Consider the following 24,021-nt stretch of genomic DNA (forward strand, 5'->3'; position numbering starts at 1 on the left):
AAGTGGACCAGCCAAAATGTCCACACTTTGCAAACATGTCTTCACCGTGATGGTCAAAAACTGAAATTGGTCCCCAAAAATAGATATACAAGAACACACACACACACACAACACACACACACACACACACACAGGAACCTTTTTTCATTTGTATTCTCCCTGTCATGCACATGTCTTTGTTTTGTAGCTGTTTGTTTCTCAGTTCACCTTTGCACTTTTTCCTTTTTTTATTGTCAAGCACGTTGTAACACGACAAAGCTTGCCATACAAATTAAATGACTGTTAATATTATCCTTTATAGCTATTGTTAGTAGCTGCAGTGGCAGCAGGGGCACGGGTAGTAGTGTAGTAGTACTGTAGTAATGATTATAATATGGGTTGCATTGTTGTTGTGTAGCCCTGTGATGGTCTGGCAGCCTGTCCAGGGTGTCTCCCCGCCTGCCACCCAATGACTGCTGGGATAGGCTCCAGCATCCCCACAACCCTGACAGCAGGATAAGCGGTTTGGAAAATGGATGTATGATGTTGCTGAGTATGGCCCACTGGAAACACAGACAATCCTAATACTTTTCAAGGGTAGTGTTACTGCAAGGCAAGGCATTCCCTGTTTCTCACACACACACACACACACACACACACACACACACACACACACACACACACACACACACACACACACACACACACACACACACACACACACAGAGAGAGAGCTATAGCCACATTCCCCAACCCCCAGCAGAGACAGCTGAAAGGGAACAGTCTAAAAATAGCAAACACAGATGTTTCACTTGGGAGAGGTGGAGTGAGAGAGAGAGCGAAAGAGAAGGGAAAGAGCACCTGAAGGCCAAAATAGCAGCCACTGTCCTCTGGGTGGGTCTATTTATACCATGCAAGGGGCGCGTTATTGGTCATAATGACAAGTCAAATTACAGAAGGGAGAGTTTGATATCTGTTCACCCAGTTCTCATATCCTGTCATACCCTTATTCTCAGGGAAAAGAACTGACTCTGTGTGTGTGTGTGTGTGTGTGTGTGTGTGTGAGAGAGAGAGAGGAGAGAGAGGAGAGAGAGAGAGAGAGAGAGAGAGAGAGAGAGAGAGAGAGAGAGAGAGAGAGAGAGAGAGAGCGAGAGAGCGAGAGAGCGAGAGAGAGACATCTCCCAGAGAGCATCACTTATTCCATCCATCCATTATCTGAACTGCTTGTCCTGCTCTCAGGGTCACGGGGATGCTGGAGCCTATCCCAGCAGTCATTGGGCGGCAGGCGGGGAGACACCCTGGACAGGTCGCCAGGCCATCACACAGGGCCCACACACACACACACACACACACACACACACACACACACACACACACACACACACACACACAACACACACACACACACACACACACACAATCATACCTAGGGGCAATTTAGTATGGCTGATTCACCTGACCTATATGTCTTTGGACTGTGGGAGGAAACCGGAGCACCCGGAGGAAACCCACACAGACACGGGGAGAACACGCAAAATCCACACAGAGGACGACCCCCAAGTTTGGACTACCCCAGGGCTCAAACCTAGGACCTTCTTGCTGTGAGGAGACCGGGCTAACCACTGTGCCGCCCAGCATCATACCTAAATACTTTAGGGGGCTATGCCTATGTGTGCAGACATGTCATTGGGGCTATCCAAAAACTGTCCTAAGTAAAGTGCCAATTTTTCTTTTTTTTTTTTTTACAAATTTGTGCTTTATTTATTTACAGCTTCTGCTCGTAATTCAAGCAAGCGAAGACCAAAATAGGAAAACAAATTTCGCAGTAATTTGCCCCCACAAAGATGGCAAAACCTTTGACCCCAAAAATTGCTAAATGTCTAGACTATCTAAAAGACCAGCCACAAGTTGGCTACTGCTCACTAACAACCTTGGCATACAAACACTTTCTGTCTTAATGTGCTTGGAATCTTTGGATTCTTACAAGTTGAAGAGATTTTCATCTCAGCAGCTGGCGAGTGCGTACACATTGATCAGTTTGGGTATCTGTCATATAATTCTGGAAGGCAATGGCCTCTTGGGGGCAGAGTGAAGGGGCAGAGAGAGACCAGACATTTGTTGTGCTGTGGTCAGCTCACCCACATCTGGCTTGTGAGGCTTAATTAATGGCAGTCTTGCCTCTGCATATAACTCATTCCCATTTCTAGTGTGAGGGGAAGCTTAGGTGTTGATTGGAGTGACATGCTACACCTTTCCTCCTCAATGTGATGCATTTCTCATATACGCCGAGGGACGAACTGCTTATGAATAGAAGTACTGACATCAGTGGTTCACTGATGGACTTGCCCTCCTTCCCACTCATCCTCATCCCCTCTTCTTCAACCTTTGATGCACATACACAACAATAAGCAAGCACGAGAGCACACTTGGGGACTTGTTGAAGCATATGTGCACTCAAAGTTATTTTATCTATGGCTTTCAGTCTCTCTCTCTCTCTCTCCTCTCTCACACACACACAGACACACAGATACACACACACACACACACATTGCTCCAACCCCACCCTTGTTTACATGCTATATGCCCTAGTGATCCAGTCTTAATTTAGATCTCCATTTATAGTGTTGAGGATGAATTTTTCAAAAAGGAGACAATGTTTTCTTCCTAAAGATGTGATCTGTAATTATCTCTGCCAGGCAGTAGCCTTGAGGGGAATATGCATTTGGTCGTGTGTGTGCAGGTTTGTGTGTGTGTGTGTGTGTGTGTGTGTGTGTGTGTGTGTGTGTGTGTGTGTGTGTGTGTGTGTGTGTGTGTGTGTGTGTGTGTGTGTGTGTGTGTGTGTGTGTGTGTGTGTGTGTGAGTGAGACCGCGGCTAATCTCGCAAACTACTGGATCTATCAGCTTAAATTTGTTTGTGCAGTCATGACTGTATGATGAAGAACCTCTTGTGGTTGCAGTGATTAAAAACCATCGAAAAATGTTTGTTCTCACTACCACCGCTTGGTCTCCTCATTCACTCTCTAGCTTGCTCGACCAACACTGCTTTTCGTCGCTGCCCCCTCTAAGTCAACCGTGCGCATGTGCGACTCACATCTATGGTTGAGTCAGATCGGGCAGCAACCATGTCAAAACCAGAACATTATGTGTTCGGTTATGAATCTTGAAAGTAAACGAGAAGTCAATTGTATTTCACAAGCCAGCAAATCATTTACTGCTGACCACAGCACAGGAGAACTGGAGGAAACACTGGATGAACCAACAATAATTCACCTTATTCACCTCGCCACTCTGCGGAAGTGCCATTAGTTTTCAATGTTAAAACTCGGCTATAAAAATACAATTTCATGAGTAGGATTAATAACAGTCACAGCTGGAAATCATCTCAGTAGCTACAATAAAACATTTCCCATGGCTGAGCTGTTTTCTTACCGTTGTTTTATGAATGAAAGTCAATCAGCAGAGCAGCCATTCACCTTGTTTCATTTTATATCATGAAATCCATGGCGGTTAACACATTTGAAGTCTTTTAATGAGGGTTTTGAAATTATGATAGCCTGATCTCTGTCATTTCATGACAGACTTGGTCGCATTCATGCGAGTGTCCCCCTAGGAGGCTGCACATCCACAGACTGACAGGCAAAACTTTTTTATTAGGTAGATTTTTTTTTTAGCTTGAGTGTTGCATTTTTACAACTTTTTGTTTCCATATTTCCCGTTCAATTGACTTGGCCGCTGCATAACAGTCTTATAATGGCAAGAAAAACTGGTTTTTCCATCCATATGTGTATGTATTTCCCTTCTCCCAGTAGGTGAAATAAGTGGTGGTTTTTTCGCCAAGTTCGAATGCTGGAGAAGGGGCGATATCTACGCCTTGCGTATATATATCTCTACTGAGTGCACTCCTCTAGTTTGTTTATATTTCTAATGCCATGTCTGATTCTTTTCTCCACTGGCATTTTTGTAGCAACACCCCTTCAATGCGTTAGCATTCTGTAATTGCTCCTCTGCAGCAGGTGTCCGCCATTCCCACCAAGTATTCCACTTTGCATGTCAAATATGAAAAAGTAAGTGACAGGCGCCTCAATACAAAGCTAAAATGATCCAACCTATAATAAGGTTTAATTAAAATGTTTGATATTTCTTGATACATTTCTCAATGTTACATGTCGGATGGGGGCAGCACCGTGGCGCAGTGGTTAGCGCAGTTGCCTCACAATAAGAAGGTCCTGGGTCAAGCCCTGGGGCAGTCCAACCTTGGGGGTTGTCCCGGGTCGTCCTGTGTGGAGCTTGTATGTTCTCCCCGTGTCTGCATGGGTTTCCTCCCACAGTCCAAAGACATGTAGGTCAGGTGAATCGTCCATACTAAATTGTCCCTAGGTGTGTGTGTGTGTGTGTGTGTGTGTGTGTGTGTGTGTGTGTGTGTGTGTGTGTGTGTGTGTGTGTGTGTGTGTGTGTGTGTTTATGTCGGCCCTGTGTGAATGTCGGCCCGGTGTGACAGTCTGGCGGCCTGTCCAGGGTGTCTCCTCACCTGCCACCCAATGACTGCCCTGGATAGGCTCCAGCATTCCCGCGACCCTGAGAGCAGGATAAGCGGTTCGGAAAATGGATGGAATGGATGGACGTGTCGGATGACATTGCTGATCAGTCTTCTTTCTCCAAGGTATGCATGCTACCACTGGATTATCTCCTAATGTCCTCCTTCTGCCATAGTGCACAGCCAAGCAAACCATGGCAGTGTTGCAATAAAATCTGCAACCATCGAAATTGTGACCTACATCTGAATGCTTTCTACACATACAGGATCACATTCGTTTTGGGCGAAACTCTGGGATTTGCGGAAAATCTAGGATGAAAACAAAGTATTGTGACAGATGTCGCGAAATCTACCAAAATTGAAGCTCCTAAGGAAACCCATTTTAAGCCTCTATTTTCACAAAAATAAGGCAGGGCAGAAATTATTATGACTGATCATCAATCCCCTACCAGCAAAGCAAAGGTCACATGCAGTGTGTCAGAGATGGAAAAGTGGGGGATGAATGCTGAGAGACACAATGCCAGTGAATGAAGTGTTTATCTGATATGGAAATGGGGGAGAACAAAGCCTTTTGAAAGGGCTAGCCTGGAAAGATGTATTTCTTTTCTGTCTAGGGGAGCACAGACATAGAGGTGTTTGTGTGAGCGGCGCTTGCGTGGGTATCTATCTTCAAACAGATGTAATGTGGTGGTAAGGACTGATGTAGCACCTTGGCAGTACTTGTGTGTGTGTGTGTGTTTGTGTGTGTGTGTGGTACACACACACACACACACACAAAACCTGGAACAACCTACCACATGGGGACATTTTTGGGGTCTCATGAGGAAAAGGGTCTATTTTAGGGGTTAGGGACTTGGCTTTAGGGTTAAGGTTAGAATTAGGATTAGGTTAAGGTTAGGGTAAAGATTAAGGTTAGGCATGTAGTTATGATGGCTAAGGTTGAGGTTAAGGGCTGGGGGATGAATGTAGTCAACAAGGGTCCCCACAAGTATAGGGTGATATGGTGTATGTGTGTGTGTGTATGTGTGTGAGCCAGAGAGAGAGAGAGAGAGAGAGAGAGAGAGAGAGAGAGAGAGAGAGAGAGAGAGAGAGAGAGAGAGAGAGAGAGAGAGAGAGAGAGAGAGAGAGAGAGAGAGAGAGAGAGAGAGAGAGAGAGAGAGAGAGAGAGAGAGAGAGAGAGAGAGAGAGAGAGAGAGAGAGAGGGAGGGAGGGAGGGAGAGGGATGCTACAGCGCTTGGTGAAGTGACAGCACACCTAACTGCAACAACTCGTTTCTGCGCTTCACTCTTATCCAAATGGACAAGCCTGGCTCTCTTCCTGCAAATTTTCCCTTTGACGCTGCTGTTACTTTATACAGCACTGAACATGGTGTGATGTGCCATCTTTTTGTTAGGGTCTCAGGTGAATTGTAAAGCTATTTTCCGTCTTGTTTATCTGGCCTTGTTTTCTGCAGTTTTTTGTCTCTGCAGTTTTCTTGGTTGAAGTGGGTGGGTAAGTTGTTGGATAGGGTAACTCATAAAGCACATAATATCTCCACTTGAAATGTCCCTTAATCCACCGCTGTTTTGTCCGAACTGACACCATTTTGCTGCCATATGCACTTAACCAGTACCAGTGAATCTAGACAGATTTAAAGTTTAATGATTAACCCAGGCTCACATTTTGTATGTCCATTCTATCTGAGTGTGCACTTTAGAGAGAAGAGGTCAGATTGGGTTAAATGGCAAGGGGCGTATTACTCCTTCGCCTTTACAACCATTTAAGTGTCCCTTGGTTAAAATGCTATATCAATATAACCTTTACTGTCACACCTAAGCCGTGAATTTGAAGTTTGATCCTTTTATTATATTTTTATGGTTGGTGACATGCCTGCCTCAGTGCTATACCCTACATGCCCCTGTCAACCCCAGACAATAGAGTCAAAGGTCCCCCAAAAAAAATCAACCAGACTAATCAGAATCCAAACAATATATGAGATTTGATATATATCAGTCCTGGGATGAAAGGATGAATGTGAAGCCCAAAACATGACTGATATATATATATATATATATATAACTTTGTTAAAAGAAACACTCAACAGTAGGGAAAGTGCTTAACAAATAAGAAGCAAAATAATCCAGTGAGTCAAGTAAATTCTTTATGAGACAGTACAAGCCTGTTTCATGCCATAAGCAATCATCAGCTGTCAATAAAGCTACTTGGGAAAGGACATACCATTTACTGTCTCGTCATGCACATCACATGCACAACATCCAATGGGGAAGGGAGAGGTGTGACATTCAAAAATTCAAAAACATGATCGCTAACGGTCCAATCTGGGGGGGGGGGGTATTTGTCTACTGGCATGATTTATTTGTAATTACAAAATAGGTGCTTATATCTATGTCTGCAACTGCTGGCCAATTCATTCCTGTTATTCAAAGTGGACATTTGTGGTTTGCAAATGATAAAATATTTTTCAGTTAGACATAGATTGCACGTTTTACAACTGGTTGAATATGTTTTGCTCTTTAAGAGGATTTTTCAGGTGGTTGAATAATTAATGTTTCTGTCTGCCAATGACTAAATATAACAGCTTAAAGATATTACGTTCTTTAAATGGTTGTGTCTAAAGCTACACGTGTGCATTAAACCCCCATTTAAATGTTCCCTCTGTTAGACCGATGTATGTCTCTATTTTGCCGTTGCCATTTCTCGTCACCGTAGCTTGGTAGATAACCCCTTTCGTCTGGCATCTTCTTTGTGTTGTGGGACGATGTTAGTTGTTGAATGTTTGGCATGCAGCTGTAACTAATTTTGATGATGTTCCTGTATCTTCCTCAGTTGATGGTCCGGGGTAAAGCACTTATCCAAAAGTTAAAAAAACTGCTTACCGGTGCTTGTGGCCACCGTATGGTGGGTTATACCAGGTAATGTTTGGTTTTCTGCTGTTTGTTGGTTTGCTGGCAGTCAGTCTTTAATGGTGGGTTGTACTTGAGCTTAAAATTGTAGCCGCTCTTTTGTAATGTATCTTGGTATGGGGGTGTAGCTTCATTGAAGATGGACTCATCAGATGATAATTTTGAGAGTCTTCCATTAATGCTTTCTGGGATGTTTTTCAAGGTGGAGGGTGGGTGGTTGCTTTCTCTATGGACATACTACAGCGTGTTGTTGGGCTTAATGTACGGCTTGTATGTGCCATTCCGAAGGTCCATTGAGATGTCCAGAAAGTGATTTGTTTTTTGTTTGCTTCAATTGTGATTTTTAGCCCATTGTTTGAGAACATTTTGCATACTGTTTTCCTAATTTGCCCAACCTCTCTTGGTGTTTCGCTACAAATTGCTCACCCATCATCCCTATAGAGTCCGACATTGATGTCTAGGTCTTGTAATTGAGATAACAAATATATTCCAATTAAGCATCTATATTGTAATTATAAATAAATCATGCCGATAGACAAATTACCCCCCCCTCCCCTTGGACCATTAGTGATCACGCAATTTTGAATTTGAATTTTTGAATGTCGCACCTCTCCCTTCCCCATTGGCCGTTGTGCATGTGATGTGCATGAGGAGACAGTAAATGGTATATTCTTTCCCGAGTAGCTTTACTGACAGCTGATGATTACTTATGGCATGAAACAGGCTTGTACTGTCTCATAAAAATATACATATATATATATCATCATTATCCAAAATGCTTATCCTGCTGTCAGGGTCATGCACACACGCACGCACGCACACGCGCGCGCGCACACACACACACACACACACACAGATCAGCCAAAACATTAAAGCCACCGACAGGTAAGTGAATAACACTGATTATCTCGTTACAATGGCACCTGTCAAGGGGTGGGATATATTAGGCAGCAAGGGGACAGTCAGTTCTTGAAGTTGATGTGTTGGAAGCAGGAAAAATTGGCAAATGTAAGGATCTGAGTGACTTTGACAAATTGTGATAGCTAGATGACTGGGTCAGAGCATCTCCAAAATGGCAGGTCTTGAGGGTGTTACTGGTATGCAGTGGTCAGCACCCACCAAAAGTGGTCCAAGGAAGGACAATAGATGAACTGGTGACAGGGTAATGGGCACCCAAGCCTCGCTGATGCGCGAAGGGAGCGAAACCTAGCCCGTTTGGTCTGATCCCACAGAAGAGCTACTGTAGCACAAATTGCTGAAAAAGCTAATGCTGGCTATGACAGACAGGTGCCAGAACACACAATACATCACAGCTTGCTGTGTATAGGGCTGCGTAGCCGCAGACTGGTCAGAGTGCCCATGATGACCCCTGTCCACCACCGAAAGCGCCTACAATGGGCATGGGAGTGTCAGAACTGAACTATGGAGCAATGGAAGAAGGTGGCCTGGTCTGATGAATCACATTTTCTTCTACATCATGTGGAGGGTCAGGTGCGTATGTGTCATTTACCTGAGGAAGAGGTGGTACCAGGATGCACTGTGGGAAGAAGGCAAGCTGGTGGAGGCAGTGGGATGCTCTGGGCAATGTTCTGCTGGGAAACCTTGGGTCCTTGCATTCATGTGGATGTTACTTTGACATGTACCACCTACCTAAACATTGTTGCAGAATAAGTACATCCCTTCATGGCAATGGTATTCCCTGATGGCAGTGGCCTCTTTCAGCAGGATAATGCACCCTGCCACACTGCAAAACTTCTTCAGGAATGGTTTGTGAAACATGATAAAGAGTTCAAGGTGTTGCTCTGGCCTCCAAATTCCCCAGATCTCAAGCCGATCAAGCATCTGTGGGATGCACTGGAAAAACAAGTCTGATCCATGGAGGCTCCACCTCATAACTTACAGGACTTAAAGGATCTGCTGCAAACGTCTTGGTGCCAGATACCAGAGGCCACTTCAGAGATCTTGTGAAGTCCATGCCTCCACGGGTCAGAGCTCTTTTGGTGGCACAAGGGGGATCTACACAATATTAGGCAGGTGCTTTTAATCGTTTGGCTGATCGGTGTATGTGTATGTATGTATGTATGTATCTATGTATGTGTGTGTGTGTGCGGGAGCTGTTTTTCCCTTACTCTCCTCCTGGACTGTTAAAGTGTGTAACCTTCATCTCTGCTTTCTCCCAGCAATGGGCTTTATTTGTTCCCAGCTCTCATCCCCTAATGGAGAACATTCGATATTCTATTATGCTGTGCCATTGGGGCACATATGGAGTTCTGTGATGCGCCATTATGAACACATAATGACCACGTAGTGAATATCATGAACTCCCTGACACTTGAAAATGGAATACACCCCCCCTTTTTTTCCCTCCCCAATTGTACCTGACCAATCACCCCGCTCTCTGAGCCATCTCAGTCTCTGTTCCACCCCCTCTGCTGATCCAGGGAGGGCTGCAGACTACCACATGCCTCCTCTGATACATGTGGAGTCACCAGCCGCTTCTTTTCACCTGACAGTGAGGAGTTTCGCCAGGGGGATGTAGTGCGTGGGAGGATCACGCTATTCCCCCCAGTCCCCCCCCCCCCCGAGCAGGCGCCCCGGCTGACCAGAGGAGGCACTGATGCAGTGACCAGGATACCTACCCACATCCAGCTTCCCATCTACAGGCATGGCCAATTATGTCTGTAGAGGCACCCGACCAAGCCGGAGGTAACACAGGGATTCGAACCGGCGATCCCCGTGTTGGAAGGCAAAGGAATAGACTGCTATGTTACCTGGATGGAACAAATTTTTGTTGCTAATTATCATTTATATTAGTGCATACAAGAAATTATCTCATTCTAAGCTGATATCAAATATTAATGGCTATGATGGTTTTGAAATTCAACTGGCACTTTAACATATAGGCCTGGGTTTTGTTATTATTTCTGTTAGTGCATGTAAGAAATACACCTTTCGCCGCTCTGATGGCCGAGTGGAATAAAGCGCTGTTCTTGCGATCCGCTCGTCATGTGGCTGGGAGGTTCATATCCCAGACTCGCCGTAACCGGTCACGGCCAGAGCGTCCACTGGGTAAGGCATTCATTAGGCCACCCTTACCCGAGGGATAGTGGGTGTAGATCGGTGTAGTGTTCGGGACTCGTCGTTCTCCAGCGACCCCTCTGGCCCACCCGGGCGCCTGCAGCCAAGCAACTGAAAGCATTCTCCCTACGCCTCCTTCGCGGCCTGAAGGTAATGCAATCCATGCGAGGCTTCAGCGTGTAAAATAGCGAGAGCAGCCGACACGAGTTTGAAGGAAGCTGGTGTTACGACTATCTCCTTCCTGTGGAAACGTGAGCCAGGGGAGTTATTCGACAAGAGTTCCGGCCATATGCCATTGGGTTAATCGGGTGGGATAAGGGGAAAAACTAGAAATAAATAAAATCTTTTTTCCTGTATCCGTGTTGATATATACACTACCGTTCAAAAGTTTGGGATCACATTGAAATGTCCATATTTTTGAAGGAAAAGCACTGTACTGTTCAATGAAGATAACTTTAAACTAGTCTTAACTTTAAAGAAATACACTCTATACATTGCTAATGTGGTAAATGACTATTCTAGCTGCAAATGTCTGGTTTTTGGTGCAATATCTACATAGGTGTATAGAGGCCCATTTCAAGCAACTATCACTCCAGTGTTCTAATGGTACAATGTGTTTGCTCATTGGCTCAGAAGGCTAATTGATGATTAGAAAACCCTTGTGCAATCATGTTCACACATCTGAAAACAGTTTAGCTCGTTACAGAAGCTACAAAACTGACCTTCCTTTGAGCAGATTGAGTTTCTGGAGCATCACATTTGTGGGGTCAATTAAACGCTCAAAATGGCCAGAAAAAGAGAACTTTCATCTGAAACTCGACAGTCTATTCTTGTTCTTAGAAATGAAGGCTATTCCATGCGAGAAATTGCTAAGAAATTGAAGATTTCCTACACCGGTGTGTACTACTCCCTTCAGAGGACAGCACAAACAGGCTCTAACCAGAGTAGAAAAAGAAGTGGGAGGCCGCGTTGCACAACTGAGCAAGAAGATAAGTACATTAGAGTCTCTAGTTTGAGAAACAGACGCCTCACAGGTCCCCAACTGGCATCTTCATTAAATAGTACCCGCAAAACACCAGTGTCAACATCTACAGTGAAGAGGCGGCTGCGGGATTCTGGGCTTCAGGGCAGAGTGGCAAAGAAAAAGCCATATCTGAGACTGACCAATGAAAGAAAAAGATTAAGATGGGCAAAAGAACACAGACATTGGACAGAGGAAGACTGGAAAAAAGTGTTGTGGACGGATGAATCCAAGTTTGAGGTGTTTGGATCACAAAGAAGAACGCTTGTGAGACGCAGAACAAATGAAAAGATGCTGGAAGAATGCCTGACGCCATCTGTTAAGCATGGTGGAGGTAATGTGATGGTCTGGGGTTGCTTTGGTGCTGGTAAGGTGGGAGATTTGTACAGGGTAAAAGGGATTCTGAATAAGGAAGGCTATCACTCCATTTTGCAACGCCATGCCATACCCAGTGGACAGCGCTTGATTGGAGCCAATTTCATCCTACAACAGGACAATGACCCTAAACACACCTCCAAATTGTGCAAGAACTATTTAGAGCAGAAGCAGGCAGCTGGTATTCTATCGGTAATGGAGTGGCCAGCGCAGTCACCAGATCTGAACCCCATTGAGCTGTTGTGGGAGCAGCTTGACCGTATGGTACGCAAGAAGTGCCCATCCAACCAATCCAACTTGTGGGAGCTGCTTCTGGAAGCGTGGGGTGCAATTTCTCCAGATTACCTCAACAAATTAACAGCTAGAATGTCAAAGGTCTGCAATGCTGTAATTGCTGCAAATGGAGGATTCTTTGACGAAAGCAAAGTTTGATGTAAAAAAAATCTTATTTCAAATACAAATCATTATTTCTAACCTTGTCAATGTCTTGACTCTATTTTCTATTCATTTCACAACATATGGTGGTGAATAAGTGTGACTTTTCATGGAAAACACAAAATTGTTTGGGTGATCCCAAACTTTTGAACGGTAGTGTATATGTATATATATGTACATATATTTGTAGTCAGGTAGCCCTGGCTCCCCAACACCTAACGTGGACCTTGATAGTCCGAGACGGTATGGCTGTAGTTATGTATTTCTCTCACTCGTGTTCCAAGGTAGGCTTGTGTATAGCATTAGGAGTCTAACCCTGAGGACTGTTATTGGAGGCTAGCACTGACCGGGATTTGAACCCCAGTCTCCTGCAGCAAAGATGGGACCCCCATCGAAGTTTGCTTGATTGGCATTTTGAATTTTATGAACTCTTATGAAGTCAAATAAGCCTGCCGTATGTAAAAAGAATGTCAGTGGCTGCTACCCACCTGCAGAGGAGGGACAGGCTGAGGTCTGTTGTTCTTGTCCAGAGAGATGTAAGTGAAGAGGGCAGACGCAGCGCGATGTCTGTCTTTCTCTGGCTCCAGCACTGGGGAAACATCCACTACCACTTCAATCTCCATGGACCTGTTGCTCGTAAACGTCAACCGCCCCATCGCTATCAGCACATTGCCTGGGGGAGATTGGATGATATAAGTTAATAAATGAAGTTTATGCGGTGCCCTACTTTTTGGTGGCCAATCTTAAATATCCTTGCTGGGGGTGTAGGCTAACATAAAAAAGGCATTTTCATCAGCTGAAGAAAATAAGACTGTTTCCGATGTCTTTCATCATGCATTTTGGGTGAAGCAGCCTGCCCAAAGAGGACTTAACTATTCAAACTTTTTTTTTACTCTTTATTTGATTCAGGAAGCAGACTGTCTCTGAGTGGAAGATAAATTTGAGACTCTGCACTGCAAAGGAGATTTTTGACACGTCTCTGAGATAAAAAGAGAAAAAAGTGAGTCAGCCAGAAGCGTGAAGAGGTTTACCAAAACTAGATCAATTCTTAACTTCCTCATATCAAATCATATCAAATGTCTTTATTTCAAACATGCATATAAAAGAAAAAATGACAAGCATGAATAAACAAAAAAACAACAACAAATAATAAAAATAAATTCAGAAGAATTCAACAAAAACAATTCTCAATAGAGAATCCAACAAATATATGTTCGAAAAGGAACAGGAGGAAGTTACTACTTATAATTTCCTGCCCCCTCTCTAATGCTCAGTTAATAAACCTAAATAATAAACTTAGTTTTTCACACATCGGAGTATGTCATTCTCAATATCTATCTCAGAATGACTCAATTAAAAAAAAAAAAAAAAAAAGCAATAAAAAAAAAATAACAGCGATTTCCAAAAACAAAAAAACAGCATCCACCATGGGTGTCACGGTCAAGAGTAAAGCAAAACCTTCTCCTCATCCTTCTACCACTTTAAAACCCATTTTTGTATCTCTTTTTGAGGTACCAAAAAAAAAAACACATATCACAATGCCATCATGAATTTGAAGCTTCAAACTTGTTGAAATCATGAGGTAATCAGCATAGCAGCCACATAAAGTACAAAATAAATTATGTACTGTACAGGTGCCACTGTAACAAGATAATTAATGTTATTCACTTACCTGTCAGTGGTTTTAATGGTTTGGCTGATCGGTGTATATCATAATACACATTAATTTACAGACAAGTAGTTTCAGTGAATATGAACGTCTTGAGCTAAATAGCCTTGATCATTCATGGAACACCAATTACACAGATAATCAGCACAAACAACTAAACACTACCTAGCATTTATCAGTACCATCCATATAGCTAAATGAAAGGTAAACTGAACTTTTTGAAGTTCTCTGAAAGACTCATAGACATAAAAAGCACAAGACATAATCTTTATTAGCCACTGCCTAAATTTTGTTTTTTCTTTTGTTTGTGAAATCTCAAAACTTAAGATAAAGTTTTCAGCTATTATCTTTCCCCCCCAAATTTATCCATATTGTGATGTTTTCTAATACAAAACTAACACACTGGTCACAGGTACCAAAGTTTTAAAACCTTAAAGTGACAAAAGTTTAAAAGAAAAGTGAAAGGCAAAAAGAAAAGCAAAAATTAAAACTGGCATTTTTCCAATTGCTTTTATTGCTTTTCATAACCTTATTTTTCAAAGTCATACATCATATATTGATATGCTGAGAGGAGCATCAAGAATATATATGTAAAAGATGACTTGAACACACAATTTAAATACTTGGATTAGCCTCTGCTATCAGAGAAAACAACTTTCAACTAATTGAAAAAAAAGATAAAATAATGTCACATGGTGAGTTTACTCCAAGAAAATGCCACTTTTTGAGGTTTATTGGCCATCACAAATCTTTTCTCTGACAGCATCGTCATTGCCCAGAGTTAAAGACCTTCTCATCCCTTTTGATGTAATTGTACTGTATCATATTTGTTGGTTGCCATAGAAACTAAGGGAGAAGGTTATCCAAACAGTCTTAGTCAGCTCTCAAGTGTATAACGGAGATCTTAAGGCATAAATAAAACAACACACATGGAAAAAAAGGCGCCTCTATAAAGTATGTGACGTGATCAACTGAACTAATAAGGATGGTTTTTGCAAGCTATAGAATCTCAACGTTTCCCCCGATTGCTACTCGGTGCAGGAGAAACTTGTTACACAGCATGGGGTCAAGGTTTTGCACATTTTCTGCAAAAAAGTGCAAAAGTGCCATTTCACTTTTTGGCACTCGATAAGCATTATGAAATGTTACAGTAACATGTAGCTTGTATGCACAGTCATTAAAAGCTACAATCATGAAAATATACATACAAAAACAAATGTCCTTTTTGGTACTTTCTGTCACTTGCACATTTAAAACAATACCCAATGAATACCCCACTATCACAAATCAAATCCGCAATTAACTTTTGTATTTGCTCATTTTAAAGGTTACTTCCGCAGGACTTTCCCAAGTAAAAATTGTGTGGCACACGCATAGCCGTGGGAACATGTTTCAAGTGTGTGTGTGTGTGTGTGTGTGGGGGGGGGGCTGTGGGGATAACGTAATATGAAATGGGGGGGGGGGTCCTACTCTGAACACTTATATGAAAAAAACAAAGATCTCAATTATATATGCTGCAAATGTTGTATGTTTTCTTACCTGATTACGTTTTTTAAAAACAATACTTTGATGAACATGAGCCAACAGCAGCGGATGTTTTGTCGATTTCAAAAAGAAGTCTAATATTCGCTTTTGTGCCGCCCTAACACTATTTCCTGTTACTTGTCTGTCTGCGCCTGACATAATTTCCAACTGGACTGAAAATTTGTAGCCTAAGATCGTCTATAAACCACATACTATAATTAAAATATCGTCAGAATATGAACATAACCAACAAAATTGAACGAAACATTTTTTTTATTTATTATATTCTTATTTATTGTTGTGGATGTCCCAATCCCCTATCCTCCATCAAGGGGTGCTGCAGCACCCTCAGCACTCCCACTTCCCATGGCCCTGGGCACACGACATTTCATGTCTTCAACATAGCAGGCAAATGTGAAGGAACAAGGCCTTACTATACTATAATCCAGTAGCTAATACTCACATTCAGCCATGTTGTTATTCATTTATTTATCTTATTCGTCCATTTGTTCAGCAGTGACACAACACTACTTCAGTCAGGACCACTTTAGTCAAATAAAACTTGTATTGCCATCTGCAGTAGTTATATTTGGTGGCATGGCTCTGTTCTGGGACCTCCCTGCCCTTCCACATGCATATGTGGAAAGCCTAAGGCAGGGACAGCACATCTCCCTGCCTTTCCATGTGCATACATCAAAAGCCTAAGGCAGGGAGAGCAAGAGCAAATACCCCCCATAAGGTACAGAACAGAGCAGACATCAATAACAACAGTAATGACACTAAGTCAGACGCAGCATGAAAAAGAGCAGCTGGGGTGGAGGTTGGTTGCAAAGCGGTTTGCAGAAGAAGCAGGAAGATAGCCACGCTAAAGCAGCTCAGATAAGGTACCCTGTATGAGATTTGCCAATTGGATGCATAGAAGGGAATCAGCTGAGCCACCTGCCGATGTGGGCTGGCTTTCATATCAGCTGCTATCTAGCTGGGATTGTGGTCTGAGCTTGACTTCGTGGCCTGCCTGAACTAACGCTATGCTCAATATTTGGCATATGGTGACTCAGTTTCATTTTGAAAGGATCTCAAGGATGTGGTCAAACACCACTGCAATTGCCAATTCCGCCAAACGGATCAATAAATTAAACAAACAATATCTGTAGGATTTAATTGACTAAGTGAATCCTTCATATATCTCCATTTCAAAAACAGGCTCACGGTATAGTCACATATATCTAAATAATACTCACCAACCATAGATGGACTGCATTTACTATATAGCGCTTTTCTAGTCTACCAACCACTCAAAGTGCTTTACATTGGATGCCTCACAATCACCCATTCACACACACATACATACACTGATGGTGGAGGCTGCCATGCAAGGCACCAACCTGCTAAATCAGGAGCAGTTAGGGGTTCAGTGTCTTGCTCAAGGACACTTTGACACACTCTCTGGAGGAGCTGGGGATCAAACCAGTGACCTTCCGATTACTAGACGACCCACTCTACCTCCTGAGCCATGCTTTCTGTCATGTTAAGATTACTTTATTTTCCACTTACCCAAATGCAGTCTCTGGGCACACCTGCTCCTGTTCAAAACATTCTGAATAAACATAATTTAAATGAAGGTGCATGTGACCTTAACATGTGCTTCCCATTTTCAAAAAGGAGATCATGGTTTTTAAAAGCTTCGACGATTTCCCCATTGGACTGTGTTGAAGCCCAGCAAGTGGTTTCTCAATAAGCCACCAGAGAAGCCATCAAGAGTGGTTTTTGTCTGTACGATTCAAATTATGCCTGACAACTTTTTAATAAAGCTTAGGTTAAAAAACACTGAACCTATACTTTAACCTAAAATGACTTGTCCTCTCTCTCTCTCTCTCACACACACACACACACACACACACACACACACTTTCTCCTTGTCTTCCTCTCCATTCTTTTTTTTGGAACCCCCCCAATTGTATCCCGGCCAATTACCCCACTCTTCTGAGCCGCCCTGGTCGCGTCTCCACCCCCTCTGCCGATCCGGGGAGGGCTGCAGACTACCACATGCCTCCTCCGATACATGTGGTATCGCCGGCCGCTTCTTTTCACCTGACAAGGAGGAGTTTCGCCAGGGGAACGTAGAGCGTGGGAGGATCACGCTATCTCCCCCGAACAGGCGCCCCAACCGCCCGACCAGAGGAGGCGCTAGTGCAGCGACCAGGACACATACCCACATCCGGCTTCCTACCTGCAGACATGGCAAATTGTGTCTGTAGGGATGCCTGACCAAGACGGAAGTAACATGGGGATTCAAACCGGCAATCCCCGTGTTGGTAGGCAATGGAATAGACCACTACACTACCAGGATGCCCTTCCTCTCCATTCTTTACCATCATTTTTAATAATGGAGACACAAATTCTTGTACATGATGATACTCATGTCATTGAATCAAATTACACTTGACAAAATCAATGAACAAATGCATCTTAATGACTATTATTTATGTGCCTGCTTTCCCTCTATTTCTCTCTCCCTCTCTTCCCATCTCTTGACACTCCTCCCTACCTGAAATCTTTTTTTTCAGCCAAGAAAGCCTTGCAATATGAAAAGTATATACAGTCACTTCATTCATCCATTAGCCAAGCCGCTTATCCCAACCAGGGTCGCGGGGATGCTGGAGCCTGTCCCAGCAGTCATTGGGTGGCAGGTGGGGAGACACCCTGTACAGGCCACCAGTTAATCACAGGGCCCACACACACATTCACACCTAGGGACAATTTAGTATGGCCAATTCACCTGACCTACATGTCTTTGGACTGTGGGAGGAAACCGGAGCACCTGGAGGAAACTCACGCAGACACAGGGAGACATGTAAACTCCACACAGAGGACGACCTGGGACGACCCCCAAGGTTGGACTACCCTGGGGCTCGAACCCAGGACCTTCTTGCTGTGAGGCGACCATGCCAATAATCATATAATCATATATTCACACACACACACATTTTATACATATATATATATATATATATATATATATAGAATGTGTGTGTGTGTGTGTGTGTGTATATATATATAACTGACTAAAAAGGGATTCCATATGATGCTGAGTATTACTTTTTAAAAGCCTGACGTCGGTATAAACAAGAGAAGGCATTCGATTCCTTTCCAAGGGGGTATGAGGCTAACTGCCCATGCTTTATAAGGAAAGATCAGGGGAAGGTTTCAGTGGCTGCATCAACATTATGTCTCAAAAAGGACCATTGAAGTTTCGCCAGCTACAAACATGCAAATCTGCTGTTTGATGCACACTAGCATAACCCGCTTTCAGGGCCGTACCAGGGGGGGTTGCGAGGCCCTGTGCAAACTTGACATGCGAGGCCCTGTTCATTGACATGTATGCACATGAATCATGGTCACATGCACATAGCTATTCTAGTTCTATTGCACACGTAATCTCGGGGCAATACATTTTTAACAGGTAGAGTAATACAGCATCATCATGCTCATAGTCTCAGCTATGACTGCTAGTATTGTCTTTCAAAGGAAAAAAAATCAACTGTAAAACTATTGACTTTGCATCATCAAGTCAGCTCAGCTGTCACTTTATTTTGGCATGCTGAAGTATGACAGTATGTTACAATTCAATATTTCAGGTCTATAGCCTACATTTCATTCAGAATTTAGATCATTTTTCAGACCGGTCATTACACGTAGCCTACGGTCAAAGTCACGTGCATATAGTAGCTATTTACCACATCTCTGGAAGTGCTGACAGATTTATCCAGCGATCCTCACAGTGACTTATGAAATACATCCTTCTTTTTAATTTGTTCCCCTTTTCTCAGCATCCGACTCGTGTTTATGAAATCGGTCACACTCTCATGCAGCTGATATTGTTTCCCTTCTTCTTCGTCAGTGAGATGGACCGAGCAGCCACTACATAACGACGCAACATTGAAAATGAAAAAACCTGAATGATTTGTTTGGAATTGACACACAGGAATTTCATCTTAGAAGCATGTTGGGTCAAGAACAGTCATAAAGAAACTATATATTAAAAGAAAAAAAACTGCAGGATTGCAGGCCAGGCCCAAGGCCCTGTGCGGTCTTATACTTCACACAGCCTCATGCAATGGCCCACTCTACCTTTTAAACACGAAGAGGGGTGCGTCCTTGTGGCGTGACGGTCTATTCCATTGCCTACCAACATGGGGATCGCTGGTTTGAATCTCCGTGTTACCGCCAGCTTGGTCGGGCGTCCCTACAGACACAATTGGCTGTGTCTACGGATGGGAAGCTGGATGTGGGTATGTGTCCTTGTCGCTGCACTAGCGCCTCCTCTGGTCAGTTGGGGCGCCTGTTCGGGGGGAGGGGGAACTGAAGGGGAATAGCGTGATCCTCCCCCTGGTGAAACTCCTCACTGTCAGGTGAAAAGAAGCGGCTGGCAACTCCACATTTATCGGAGAAGGTATGTGGTAGTCTGCAGCCCTCCCCAGATAGGCAGAGGGGGTCGAGCAGCGACCAGGACGGCTTAGAAGAGTGGGGTAATTGGCCAAGTATAATTGAGAGAAAGGGGGGGGGACCTTTGAACTGACCTTCCAACCTCTCCCCAAGTATAGCACATTGCCTTATTACATACAAAATGAGCAACAAAAAAAAACACATATATATGTATGTATATGTATATGTATATATATAAAGCTGATTGATAGAGAAGTGCTCAGATGATTTCAACTGTAGGCACATCTTGATAATTTACCTGACTGCTTGTGTCATCAAACTGTGTGGTGCTGGCTCGTGCTACCATCCTGATTACACTTGGTCCACTGAATGATTAGCTCTCCAATGGGAATTGGCTCTTTTCTACAATGTGAATTAGTTCATTAAAAGGGAGATTTAGTTATGAATGCTGCATTATTGTATGGAAGACACATTTCTTTTTTGATGTATTGGACTTTTTTCTTCTTACTTGTTCCGCTTTATTGAATTTAATACTTGCTTTCACCTGTGCAATGTGATCCTTAAAATGCAATACTCGAAATATGAATAATGTAGGCCCGCTATCCACAGATCTATTGTCACAAAGTTATTTATTGTTTCCTAGAGCTCTTGCCTACTCACTACTCCTTCATGTGTAGAGCGAGAGTCAAATAATGTTGTGGTATTTGTCCCGCGGATTACTATGACTCAATAATTTCACTAAATTCAATTTCTTGTATGTGATAACTTACCTTGCCAACAAATAAAACTTGGCTAGACTCTGCAAAAACCATCCTCATTGCTACCTCTGCAGGAGTGCTGGAATGGGGGGGGAGAGGTCACGGGGCCATTGCCCCCCCCACCCTCTTTCCACATTTTTTAAAGTCAGGAATCCCTGTATCCCCGCTAATGCCCCTATATTGCAACACTCAACCGTAGAAAGACGTTTCAATCATTCCCGCCCACTCTAAGAAATTAGGTCAAATAAAGCACGCAGACATAAATCAGGACGAATATTCACATTTTAATCCAACCAAAGGGTAAATTGCAACACAAATCAAATGCATTGTTGCCTACATAGCTACCAATAAAATTATGTGTGTTTGCGTTGTTTGTCTGTTTGAGCTGTTAACTTAGCTAACGTCAGGTCTGCTAGCTATCAATATTGCGAACACATGCTTCTGCAAAAATGTCAAAAGAAAGTAAAATACAGCCAAACAAAACTAAACTTTAACAGTAATGTTACACCCCCGCCGTCCACAACTCCATTGGAGCCTGGACCCCCAAATCGAGAACCAGTGCAGCCAGAACCCGAAGCAGCAGCTCTGGGACTAGGACTGCTGAGACTGTTGAAACCGCCAGCATAGAAACGAAACATAAATGTTTCGATTCTATGCGGTAATTCTTTCCGTAACATTTTAATTTGTGTTAACACGTAAAAATATTACGTGTTGTGTTGACACGTAGAGTTTGGTTGTGTTAATGCATAAAGAAATATTTTGACATGACAAAGAGACTGCTAGGTTGTTTGGCCAAAGGGAAAGATACTTCAATGCAGAATGGTATAAAAATAGAGGGTGGTTAATTCTGCTGAACACATGGCAACATTACCGTTGCTATTGCTTGCTTGCTACTACAGTGTTACTGTCTTGTAAACTTGTAGTTTAGGCTAATTGAACAAGAAATGTTTGTCCCTAATCCCACATGCACTAGCTGGCCTGGTTTATGTTTGAATTATACCGCCACCTCGTGGGCAGGCAAGCAGAAAGAGTGGGATTTCAAAACTGATTACGATGTATCACTTAAGCGCTCAAGCTCAACACAGAACGCTACATTGAGAGCCTCACTGCAACAAAGTAAAAAGATGGGGCGGACCCGTGTCTTCAGTAATGTGCTTTATTGCAGGGGTTTTCAAAGTGTGAGGCGCGCCTCCCCTGAGGGGCGCCAGAGAGCTTCAGGGGAGGCGCAGCGTGAGAAAAAAACGTGAAGAAAAAGTAACCGTAAACATCTAGCTAAATTTAGTTAACTTCAGCAATGCTTGGGAGCAAAATGGATCGATTTTTAGTAACATTACCTACAGTGAGAAAGGAGACAGCGTTTGTGGCAAGCAGAAAACGGAGGAAGTATGACCATGACTTTAAAACATAAAGATGAAGATGTTTGAAAAAGATGTTTAAAACATTTGAAAATGTTTGAAAAAGATATTTAAAATGTTTAAAAAGATGTTTAAAACGTTTAAAAATGTTTAAAAAGATGTTTAAAACATAAAGATAAAGATGTTTAAAAATGTTTGAAAAAGATGTTTAAAAAAAATAAAAGATCATCTTCAAAGATGTATCATTTATTGTTGAAACCCGTTTTTATACCTGAGTGGAACATAAATTATAGCAACAACAATAATAGTAAATATAGCCGCAAGCGGCGATTAATGGGGTCCAAGCAGTATTGCAGCCGCCATGTGTCCGATCTGTTTCATATTTGGTACATGGCTTCTATGTGCCACGAAGAATAAGCCTATCAAGTTTGATGAAGATTGGCCATTCACACTAGCAGATATTAGCTGCTGAATTTTGATTGGCTGTTTGGCAGCCATTTTGGTAATCCAGCCAATCAGCACTTTAGGCAATGTAGCCAAATGGGTCCAAGTGTAAGTATACCAAATTTCAGATTTTTTGATCAAGCGGTTTTTGAGATATTGATATGTGTCAGTTGTAGCGCCCCCTTTGGACGAAATTTCACAAAATGTGGCATGCTTCCAAAGAATGTTGTGGTGATTGTGTGTGACAAGGTTCATTAAGTTGGGACAATCACATCACTAGATATAGGCAATAGAATAACTATGGGCCACACCTTAAATTTGGATTGACATGTTACTTCGAAATGGAATGACATATCAAAATTCGTTTGACAACTTTTTATCAGCATTGTCTGGAGATGACGCATACCAAATTTTATGCGAATTGGATGAAAAGCCTAAGACAAGTTCATTTTACTTTCACTTTTAAGTTTTTTGAAAATGGTGGGGAAATTTGGTATGCGAAATTGGCGCAAATGGGTGCGTTAGATTCGGGAGCTTTCGCAAAAATTCCATAGACAGCCCGAGATATGACCCAAAACGTAAATGTGCTTATTATAGCGCCCCCTAGAGGTGTGTCAAGGTAATATCTCTACTGTAAGATCGTTAACAGGTCTGGAACCTACCTACCAAGTTTGGTGTCTGTGCAATGTAGTTTTTGCTGCCCAGACACTTTTAGGGAAGAATTTTGCAGAAACAACAACAACAATAATAATAATTAGATACGACAATGTCGGATTACTTGGGTCGCCTGTGTCCTAGACGATTACCGTATTTTTTTAAAATGTTGTAACACTTCCATTGCTTCAGAAACATGTGCCAGAGTTTCCAAAACCTGGACCAGACGGTGTCTGATTTCTTGCGTCCTAGCCGACTGCCGTAAAAGAAAAAGTATGTCGTTAAACCCAGGTGTCCTGGCGTGTGGTATGTAGAGCTGCAGCGCTTCCACACCAAATAAGTCAAAATAGCGGGCAAACTATATGACTGACATAGGTGTTCCCAATAGTAAAGTTGTTGAGTACATTGAGATGCATGGGTCGATTAAGTTTTGTGTTGATCTGACTTATGCTTTAGGAGTTATGGCCTTTTAAGCATGACCCTTTGTTATAGCGCCACCATCTGGCTGACATGGGTGATTTGTAGTGCCAGAGTAGTGGGGGGCCGTATGAATCCACTTACCAAATTTGGTTGGTCTAGGACTTATGGTTGCTGAGCCTCAGACACTTTTAGCTGAGAAACCGCGCCCAAACTAATACAAGTCAAAATGGCGGGCAAACTATATGGCTGACATATGTGGTCCCGATAACAAAGTTGTAGAGCACATTCAGATGCATAGGTCTGTGCAGTTTTGTGTTGATCTGACTTGTGGTGTGGGAATTACGCATGACCCTTTGTTATAGCGCCACCATCTGGCTGACATAGGTGATTTGTGGAGCCTGAGTAGTGGGGGGCCATAGGAATCCA

At 42.9% G+C, this 24,021-nt stretch overlaps 1 protein-coding gene across 1 annotated transcript in view; it reads right to left on the reverse strand.

The window, feature by feature from the left end:
* The window catches only part of acot7 (acyl-CoA thioesterase 7), a 103,731-nt gene that overhangs the window by 13,144 nt on the left and 66,566 nt on the right, over positions 1-24,021 (reverse strand). Inside the window, exon 8 of the mRNA XM_056274320.1 lies at positions 12,814-12,998. Within this exon, the coding sequence (XP_056130295.1) occupies positions 12,814-12,998 (185 nt within the window). The remainder of the gene's footprint in view (positions 1-12,813; positions 12,999-24,021) is intronic.

This window comes from Lampris incognitus, chromosome 2 (genome assembly GCF_029633865.1).
Source record: "Lampris incognitus isolate fLamInc1 chromosome 2, fLamInc1.hap2, whole genome shotgun sequence".
In the NCBI taxonomy this organism is placed as follows: Eukaryota; Metazoa; Chordata; class Actinopteri; order Lampriformes; family Lampridae; genus Lampris; species Lampris incognitus.